This window comes from Microcebus murinus, chromosome 4, assembly GCF_040939455.1.
Source record: "Microcebus murinus isolate Inina chromosome 4, M.murinus_Inina_mat1.0, whole genome shotgun sequence".
In the NCBI taxonomy this organism is placed as follows: Eukaryota; Metazoa; Chordata; class Mammalia; order Primates; family Cheirogaleidae; genus Microcebus; species Microcebus murinus.
In genome coordinates, this window is record NC_134107.1 from 9012854 (window position 1) to 9022969 (window position 10116).

Sequence of the window (10116 nt, forward strand, 5' to 3'; positions counted from 1 at the left end):
GATGTCGGGTGGAGCCGTGCTGCGTGCTTTCTAGGTTTGCAGTTGGTGCTGATCATCACTTCACTTCTTTGGCATTCATTATCTTTAGTAGAGAATTTAGTAAAGATAGGTTAATCACAGAGGTCGTATATTTCCAGAGGGAGGATCTTTGAAGTGGAATTGGGGACTTTCCCCCCAGTTTTGGTGGCTGTCAACTTGGGGAGAGACGCTGTGCCGTAGTGCTGCCTGGTGCGCCGAAGCTCGCTAGCTGGTGGTCTCGGGCTGGTGACTTAACCTCTCTGTGTCTCACTCTCCTGATATGTAATGTGGGAATCATAACAGTAGCCACCTCACAAGGTGTGAGGGTAATAATATAGGTGACGCAATGATGCTGAGAGCAGCGCCTGGCACCTGGGGAGCGCTCCATGCGTGCTAGCTGTTGCTAGTAGTAGTGGACCTATGGCTAGAGCATGTGATGATTCTTTGTAAAACCTACCTGTGTTGGTTTCCTGTCATTGCTTTAACAAATTGCCACAGACTTAGTGGCTTAAAACAGCACAGGTTTATGGTCTTGCAGTTCTGGGCTCCACATGTCCAGAATCGGTGCCACTGGTCTTGATCGGGGACGAGAATCAAGTGTCGGCAGGGCTGGCTCCTCTGGAGGCTCCGGGCGAGCCCGTCCCCGTGCCCTTTCCAGCTTCCAGAGGCCGCCCCAACCTCTCCGTCTCTGCAGCCGGCAGCGCAGCGTCTTCAAGCATCTTCTCTCGTCAAATGGCCTTCTCTGACCCTGACCCTCCAACCGCCCGCCCCGCCAGGCCCTTGTCATTACTCTGTCATTGCCATCTCCCCATCGCGGGATCCTTGACTTTGTCTCATCTGCAGAGTCCCTGCCGTCACGTAGGGGACAAAGTCACAGGTCCTGGTGATCAGGCCGTGGCGCCTTTGGGGCTGTGACTCGCCGTCCCACCTCGGGCTACCTTTAGGTTGGAAGCCAGCGGTGAGTTGGGTCCCGAAGTTTGAGGGCCGCTTCCTCACTCGCTGTGGGCTCACCCCGGACTCTGGGACTCGGCCCTCCTTCCCGTTCTCCCCCTCTCGTTCCAGGGCCGCGCAGGCGGGGCTGTCGCGCAGCCTGATGGAGCGCCTGGCCGAGGCGCTGGGCGCGAGCGTGCTGCGGACGCTGACCGTGCAGTACCGCATGCACCAGGCCATCATGCGGTGGGCCTCGGAGGCCATGTACCAGGGCCAGCTCACGGCCCACCCTTCGGTGGCAGGCCACCTCCTGAGGTGGGTGACTGGGCTCCGCCCCCTTCCCTCTGCCCCAGCCGACCCACCAGGGTCACCCGGTTGTAAGCAGTAAGCGCAAGTGAGACGTGTTCCACTTAGACTTCGGAGTTCGGGTCGACTCCGAGACTCATCTTCTGGAAGGCAGCACGGCCTCGCCCGGAGAGCCGGCCCAGGCCTGCTCCAGCTGCTGTCCCCCTGCTCGCCCTGCGCCCTGGGGCGGCCCCTGGAGGGAAGGGTTGGTTCCCTGGTGTGGGGTTTAGGTGCCGCTCTCCAGCTGGGCCCTTACATGCTCCCTCTGTGCCGCGTGCCAGGGACCTGCCGGGCGTGGCCGCCACGGAGGAGACGGGCGTGCCCCTGCTGCTCGTGGACACTGCCGGCTGCGGGCTGTTTGAGCTGGAGGAGGAGGATGACCAGTCGAGAGGGAACCCCGGTGAGCCTGCGTGGGATGCTTCCGCTTTTTAAAAACAAAAGTCACTTTACATTGCTTAATTCAGGGAGGAACTGGGTGAAAGAAAGAGGCAGTGAGAGCCAGTCACTGATGGGCATGGGGGCCTTGGAGGCAGACACTACGAAAGGCTGAGCAGCATCGAGTTCTTCTTAGGGACAGATGGGCTGGGCGACATTCTGTGGCCTTCGGCTGGACGCAGGGGCCGGGCGCTGCCCGCTTGGTCTGGTCGTGAGAATCTGTCCTGGGCTCACGCCACTGCCTCCCCAGACACAGACGGCCACCCAGACACGGACGGTGTCCACTGTTTGCGTGAAACTCCAGCTGTCGGGGTGCTGCTGACCCTGGCTGTCCCGTGAGGTGGTCAGCTCCCGTCAGTCCCCGGGACACAGCGCAGGAGCTGCTGTCGGGAGACAGGAGCCTGAAACGGGCGTGAGTGGTGGGTGCCAGCTCGGCGTGCCCCTGCGCTGGAACCTGTTCTTGATTCCCTGCAGGCGAAGTCCGCCTCGTCAGTCTGCACATCCAGGCCCTGGTGGATGCTGGTGTCCAAGCAAGGGACATTGCTGTCATCACGCCGTACAACCTCCAGGTGCGGGAGGGACCCCCGTTTTGTCTCTGTACACAGCAGTTGGGACTCAGTCAACCTAGAGGCCCCCAGAAAAAGGGCAAGCTATTGGCTGTCGTGACCTAAAAGTCCAGGAGTGGGGCCGCCCTCATCACGACTGGATCCAGGGCCAACAGGATACCAGCCAGAGCCCCTCTGTCTGTCCGTCTGTCTTACCTCCTGTGCTCCTGCCCATCCTGATCTCAGCTTGATTCCCCTGGGTCGGCTCTGTACTCAGGCTGGCTTTCCCAGGTGGCCGGCAACCTGCGGATGGCACCGTCCTGCTGTTGGCAGTCCTGGCGGAGCAGCCTGTGCCTTTACAGCGTTTCCCAGAGAGCCTCAGCTTTGCACAGGGGTCCTCAAACTACGGCCCGTGGGCCACATGCGGCCCACCAAGGACATTTATCTGGCCCACCGCGTGTTTTTGCCCCGCTGCCTGTCCTGCTTAGCAGCCGACTCGTCCCAGGCCCGCAGTGCGCACGTGTGGAATGTGCGCCGTGCTCTCCAACGGTCTGAGGGACAGTGAACCGGCCCCCTGTTTAAAAAGTTTGAGGACCCCTGGCTTTGCATCTCATTAGTCAGGCTCAGGTGTGTCCCCACGCCTGTCTTGTTTAGTAGGAAAGACATACCTGCTTGAGTTTCTTGGGGTCCGTGGAAGTGGCCGTCACCCCTTTTGGGTGCACAGGCATCGTCACGGGGCTGTCTGAGGCCGGTGACTGGCCCACGAGCCAAAAGAAATGATAAATTGCCGGTGGTGGTGGTGTCCTCTTTGCCGTGCCGACGTGCCACCAGCTGCTCATTGTTATGCGTGTGGGCGGGTGTGAGGGCCGGGGGGCTGGCGGGGCGTGGGGCTGCAGCCGTGCTCCCCGCGTTCCAGGTGGACCTGCTCAGGCAGAGCCTCGCGCACAAGCACCCCGAGCTGGAAATCAGGTCCGTCGACGGCTTCCAAGGGCGAGAGAAGGAGGCAGTGGTACTGTCCTTCGTCAGGTCCAACAGGAAAGGTACGTGGTCCCTGCTGAGTCCCCCGGGGCGGGCACAGAGCAGCCGTGCTGATTCAGGGGCACGCTGGATCTGCGCCAGGTGCCACGCCAGTCGCCATGAGGCGACGGCATGTCACTGTCAGGCAACGGGACTCACGAGCGCGGAGCCATGAGGGTTCCAGCAGGACCCCGCTCAGGTGCTCAGCCCAGCCGGGGGCGGGGCAGGCGCAGTCCTGGAAGGTGGCACGTGAGGGCGTGGTCGGTGGGGGAGGGGTGGCGGGAGGTTTGCGCCCTACCGAGGACACGGAGCCCCGCAAGCCCAGGGCTGGTCCTCTAGCCTCAGGTGGATGAGCCTCAGGGTGCGGTTTTTGTGCCGGTGCGTTTTATGGGCATCCTGTTCAGTGAGGCAGAGTTGAGCCCAGAGATAGCGCAGTTGATGGGCTCGGTGAAGCATTTTCAGTCGGGGGTTGACAACAGAGAAGGCAGTGGGACAGGCTGTGGTGGGAGAAAGAACAGAAGAAGGTACTGGAAGGTTCCCTGTGCTTTCCCTCGGGTGTCGGCCACTGCCAGTCCCTGGCGGCCTCCTGGGTCTGTACTCAGGGAGGAGTCGATACTTCCTTGGGAAGGAGCACGGCCTACGAGCCACGAAACCCCAAATGGAGCACCCCAGAGTGCCACGTGATCGGTGGTGGGAACCGAGAGCCGAGCAGACGTGGCCCCCCGGCCGTGCCATGGAGGGCGGTGGCGGTGTGGGAGGCTGGGCGGGGTTGCGATGCTTCGGTGGCTGCTCCCGTGGGGGTGTGGGAGCCGACTTCTGTTGCTCAGACTCAGCCCTGCTCCTCGCTGCTCTGGCCCTTCTTTAGGCGAAGTTGGCTTTCTTGCTGAGGACCGGCGGATCAACGTGGCCATCACCCGCGCACGGCGCCACGTGGCGGTTGTCTGCGACTCCCGCACCGTCAACAACCACGAGTTTTTGAAGAAACTGGTGGAGTATTTCACAGAGCACGGGGAAGTGCGCACAGCCTTTGAGTATCTTGATGACATCGTCCCTGAAAACTATTCCCATGAGGGTTCCCAGGGCCACAGCCAAGCCACCTCAAAGCCCCAAGGCCCTGCTGCGTCTGCCAAGGACGCTCCTGGAGGCCGGCGACAGGAGGCAGCCCGGGAGGCCGGAGCGGCTGCCAGACGGGACCAGAAGAAGCCGGGTGGAAAACCTTTGCTCTCTAAAGCCCAGTGTCAACCCAGCCTCAATGGGGGCAGCTTGGAGGGAGCGGAGAGCAGAGACAGCGTGGACCGCTTCCGGGCCATGATAGTGGAGTTTGTGGCCAGTGAGAAGACGCAGTTGGAGTTTCCTGCATCCCTGAATTCACACGACAGGTTGTGGGTCCACCAAATAGCCGAGGAGCACGGGCTGAGGCATGACAGCGCCGGAGAAGGGAAGAAGCGCTTCATCACCGTGAGCAAGAGGGCCCCGGCACCGCCAGCACCTGCGGCAGCGGCCGGCAGCCAGGCCGTTCTCCGGCCGGAGCCCCCCTGCCCTGTGCAGACGCAGCACCCGCCCAGGGAGCCGGGCGAGGGACAGGCGGATCTGAAGGTGCCACCCCCGGAGAGGACACAGCGGGAGAGGGCTGGGCAGGAGCGGCCAGCCAAGAAGGAGCAGCAGGCTGCAGGCTCGGGGCCACAGAAGCTTCCAGAAAAGAAAAAGAAAAAAGTAAAAGGTAAGTCATATGAGAACACAGGAGTTGTGTCTCCTTACAGGGGTGTTGGTCCCACTTAAACCCACCTGCCTCCCTGGAAAAAATCCGGGACTTCCTCCTGGCAGTGCAGCCGCCTGATTCTTAGTCATGTGACTTGCGTCTCCTGGCTTGATCTGGGCTCCCCCAGGGCAGCGACTGGGTCACAGTCTCCTTGTTCCAGAGCCTTGTGTGGGGCGAGCACGAGGGAGGTGCTCGGAGCACGTTGTTCACTGCAGAGGAAGGGCCCGGAAGAGCAGACTTGGGCGGCTCACTGGAGCCCCTCTGGGGACCGGGAGGTGATCCCGGGCTCCCACCCTGCAGGTGGCCCTGGGGGCCGTGGCCTTGCGCAGCAGCAGGGCTCAGTGTGTTGGAAGCCATCTAGGGCACAGGCTCAGAGCCACAGGGGCTCCCGAGTGCAGGACCGTCCTCGCAGCGGGCTGCGCAGAGTCCGTGACAGGCCGTCTCCCTGTCGGCAAGACCGCGAAGGACTTCCTGCTCCCGTTTGTTCATTTAATTCCTGTGAGTGGAGCAGCGCAAACATAATTCGTGGTTTTTAAAACTAGCCTTCCTGAGCCTGGGGATCCAGATTAATTCAAGCCACAGGTATTTATTGAGCAGCTACTGCATACCACCAGGCTTTGCGCTAGAGAACAAGGCTGCTGCCACCCACGTCCCCAGCACAGACGGTGCGGCAGAGGGAGGAGACACGACCGCTCTTCAACCTTGAACGAGCATTCCGTGAGGCCACGGAGAGGAGAGTGCCACGCCTGTGCCAGCAGGGCCCGGCCTGCCTCCTGCAGGGAGCAGCGTGTGCTGGCGGGTGCATCGTGGTCACTTTGGAACCGAGTGTCCTGGAGAGGTCTTGCCCAGTTTGAGGGACTGTGGCACCACTTTTGAGGTGTTCCTTCAGGCAGCCACCTGCGGGAGTCCATTTCCCGCTCCAGCTCTGAACATGACCTGTCCTGCAGGGATCCGACCTCTGTGCCAGTGTCTCAGCTGCAGCTGAGAAGCCGGGCCCCTGGTGGGGAGGCGCCGTGGCTGTGTGCACAGGACCTGCCCTGGGTCCACCTGCTGACACGCAGGAGCACGGCCAGGTCACCTGAGCCTCCAGTTGGAGGCAGGAGCATTGGGTGGAGTGATGGGAACAGACTGGCCGTCCTTACGTTTATGAGATTTCCCAGCATGCTCTCCTTCTCGCCCCCCACTGGGGACTGGACACGCTCTGCCTGGTCCTCATGTCCCAAGGGCTCTTGCTCCATCGAGGGTGCTGAGAATGGGGAGCCTGTGGTTGGCATGGCCTTCTCCAGGGCTCTTAGCGCTGCTCCTGGGGCACGGCGGGGTCAGTGGCCCTCTCCCTCCCCGACCCCAGTGGCCTCCAGGCCTCGTGTGTGAGCGCAGTGGTGCTGACCCTGCACAGGGCCTGTGGCCTTCTCCACACTCCCCACCTCTGAGGCCGACGGCTCTGACCACAGTGTGTCTGGCTTCTGCGTGTGCCCAGTACTGGGAGCCACACGTGCCCCCCTGTGTCCCATCCCCCAGCAGAGCAGACCGACACCAGCTGCCCGGGTGTCCTTCCCTCTGCTCTCCACACAGCCCGTGTGTGTGTATGTGTGTGTGTTTATCACATGTGTGCTTTCCAGAATTGTGACAGATATAACTGCATTTATTTCCCATGTGTGAGCATTTTCCTATTACTAAAAAATATTTTCATGCAGCTGGTTAAAAATGTTAAGGGTCTTCTAACCTGTGAACTGTTTCTATGGCTTTGGACTGTTACTTTGTTTTGGGGTTTTGTTTTTATGGTTAATACCATAAGGAGCATCTCATACTTGAATGTTTCTCTGGATTACAGAGGTTGAACTTTTCAGACACTGTATACACTGCGAACCCCTTCCTGCAGAGTCTGTGTCCACTGTCACACCGCCCAGCGGTGACCATATTGCATGTGTTCAGAGGGACATTCCTGGCTATTAGCTCAGCGAAGAGTAAGGGGACGTCTGAGGGGCCACTCAAAGCCTGGACGAGGCCGGGCGCTGTGGCTCACGCCTGTAATTCTAGCTCTTGGGAGGCCGAGGCGGGCGGATTGCTCAAGGTCAAGAGTTCAAAACCAGCCTGAGCAAGAGCAAGACCCCGTCTCTACTATAAATAGAAAGAAATTAATTGGCCAACTGATATATATATAAAAAATTAGCCGGGCATGGTGGCGCATGCCTGTAGTCCCAGCTACTCGGGAGGCTGAGGCAGTAGGATTGCTTGAGCCCAGGAGTTTGAGGTTGCTGTGAGCTAGGCTGACGCCACGGCACTCACTCTAGCCTGGACAACAAAGCGAGACTCTGTCTCAAAAAAAAAAAAAAAAAAAAAGCCTGGACGGACACGGAGTCGACCGAGTGCATACGGGCACACTCACGCTAAACCCGTGGGCAGGAGGTGCTGGGCGCAGCCTTGCAGCGGGGCCCACAAGGGGCTGCCGCGGTTTATCCTCGTGCCCGGTGGGAGTGTTCAGGCCGGACTCTGCTCTTCCCTGTCTGCCAAGTGACACTGTCCTTCCCCCAGGACACATGGTCATAGATCTGCCCTCGGAGGAGGACTTCGACGCCCTGGTTTCTGCTGCCGTTCGGGCTGACAACACCTGTGGCCTTCCTGCGTGCACGGCCAGCGTCGCCACCCTGGGCCAGCTCTGCCAGCTCTGCGGCCGCCGCTACTGCTTCAGACACCACCTGCCCGAGGTACACGGGTTCCCGCCCAGGAGCAGACTGCAGGGAGGGTGGCGGGAGCCGCCTCTTGAGGGGGCAGGTGCTGGGCAGACCTACTCCAGCCAGCTCTCAACACCTTGAAGGTGTTCTCTTTAAAAAACAGCAATCAGACGATGGCTCATGAATCTGCCCACTGTCTGTGGGTTCATCTGTCTGTTTAGGACGGGCTGGGGGCTGTGGCCCGTTTCCTCGAGCACTCAGGGGTAAGAACCCTCCCGGCCAGGTGTGGGCACCTGTGGGGCGCTGGGGGCCGGAGCAGGCCTTGTCTTTCCCCTGGGGAGTGCTGGGCCTGGTAGGGGGTCTTGCTCCAAGCAAAGAAACCCAGGGGCCAAGGTGGCCATGCGGGGACCCACCCAGATGCAGCAGTCAGTGGGGGCTTCCTGGAGGAAGTAACACTGGGGCCGAGACTGAGGGATGGAAGGTGGGGAGCTGAGCGGAGGGCAGGGGTGACCGCAGGCCGGCGGGCAGCCCTTACTGTGTGTGCAAAGGCCCCGGGCGTGGTCGGGGAGCTGGAGTAGGGTGCAGGCAGCATGGGAGAGTTGGGCTGGGCAAGGCGAGCCAGCCAGAGGGGTCAGACCTGACCTGAAGGCGGCAGGGGTCCCTGGGGGTGTCAGCAGGGCCGTGACGTCGCCAGACTTGGCTGCAGCGTGGAGGAGGTGGGGGCTGGGAGGTAGCGCCAAGTGGCCCAGGGGCCGTGCGGTTGGTCGGGTAGTGTCCACATAGTCTGTCCTCATAGTCTGGGTGCTCCAGCCGCCAGCCCCGCCAGGGTGCAGAGCCCGCCCTGCCTGGCAGCGTGCAGGGTGCAGGAGCGCCTCGGGGGCTCTCTGTGATCTCACGTGGGGGCTCCCGCAGCCCCCAAGCTCTCCGATGGGCAGAGATGCAGGGTCTCTCCCTGCCCCAAGCAGCCCAGCGCTGACTCTCGGCCCTCCCCAGGTCCACGGCTGCGGCGAGAGGGCTCGCGCCCACGCGCGGCAGAGGATCAGCCGGGAAGGGGTCCTCTACGCCGGCAGCGGGACCAAGGACCGGTCCCTGGACCCAGCCAAGCGGGCCCAGCTGCAGAGGCGGCTGGATAAGAAGCTGGGGGAGCTGAGCGGCCAGAGGGCGAGCAGGAAGAAGGAGAAGGGGACCTGACTCGTCGTCCCCACACGGGCCCCCCCGGGTCTGCTGGGAGGGGCACGGCTCCCCGAGGCAGGACCCGCCGCCCAGGGAGCCACCAAGCCCACGCTCTGCCTCCAGAGGGCCGGTGGGGTGGAGGGCCCGTGGGGGAGGTTGGACTTCGGCCCCCAGGGCTGAGGGTCCGCTGTGTGGGCGGCACGGGGCGGGCCCTTCCTGACGCCCCCTGGCCGCTTCCCGCCTCTTCCTTCGCTCCCGGCGTCTGGGTCCCGGGAAGGTTCTGCTGCCTGGACACACGCCTGGCCGCACACCGTCAAAGCAGCGACCCCTGTCCGGGGCTGGCCAGCTCTCAGCCCCTTAGGGCGGGGGTGCTGTGAAGAGACAGGAAGCTCAGCCTTGCTAAGTGTGCTCAGAGTGGCCTGGGCGGCCACTGTCCTGCCTTCTGTCCCTGCGCCCGCAGCGACACCCCACCGCCAGGGCAGCAGGCGCCTTCAGGGCTCCGGGGGCCCCGGCCTGAGCTGGCCCTTCCTCTGTGCTGCGGTTTGGGGACCCGGTGACCGTCTGGGAAACAGCCGTCCCAGAGTGTCAGCGTGGCCAGCACTGACCCGGAGCCCTCTCGAGCCTTCTCCGGTGTTCTTCGCCAACTTCTCCATTTAAGAGAACCTCAGGTGGATGTACTTTAGCCTCAGGTTTTTGTTCTGTTCCAAAAGGATATAAATTATTTAAAAATTAAATAAAAATATGCATACTGTCCACAGTATGTTTGCTGTGTGTCTGAAGTGAACACTCCAGAATGGCATGACCTCTGACCTCCCGTGGCAGACACTCCTCACAGACAGTTGCCCACTCTCCTTAAACCCCATTTATGCCCAACTTGTGGATATTCGTGCACATTTCTGGACCTTGTGGCCTTCAGAGTGGAGACGGCCTCCCTGACCTGCACCCGAGGGTCTGTGCCCAGGTGCCACTAGTCACACCTGTATCAAGGTGCCCTGCAGGACACACGGCACAGAGATGCCAGGCCTGCACACTTGGACCCCTCTGCTTTTGCCGGGGCTGGGCTTCCCTCTCTCCCCGCTGCCGGCCCACTCTAGGCCCCTCCCCCTTTTGCGGACGCCCTCCTCCCTCCCATCTAGTGGCTTTTGGACTGACTTGCTGGGGACGACGGGGAAGGGGCAGGGACTCTGCTGCATTCGGTAGTCACGTGCCACAGGGTTACTCA

At 61.6% G+C, this 10116-nt stretch overlaps 1 protein-coding gene across 3 annotated transcripts in view; it reads left to right on the plus strand.

Annotated features, from left to right (window-relative positions):
- Positions 1 to 9654, plus strand: part of IGHMBP2 (immunoglobulin mu DNA binding protein 2) — a 30289-nt gene extending 20635 nt beyond the window's left edge. For all 3 annotated transcript variants that reach the window (XM_012757562.3, XM_076001714.1, XM_012757561.3), the window contains 7 exons: positions 1081 to 1263; positions 1575 to 1693; positions 2203 to 2297; positions 3190 to 3313; positions 4156 to 5010; positions 7582 to 7754; positions 8715 to 9654. In XM_012757562.3, the coding sequence (XP_012613016.2) occupies positions 1081 to 1263; positions 1575 to 1693; positions 2203 to 2297; positions 3190 to 3313; positions 4156 to 5010; positions 7582 to 7754; positions 8715 to 8912 (1747 nt within the window). In that variant the 3' untranslated portion in view covers positions 8913 to 9654. The remainder of the gene's footprint in view (positions 1 to 1080; positions 1264 to 1574; positions 1694 to 2202; positions 2298 to 3189; positions 3314 to 4155; positions 5011 to 7581; positions 7755 to 8714) is intronic.
- The last annotated feature ends 462 nt before the right edge of the window (positions 9655 to 10116 follow it).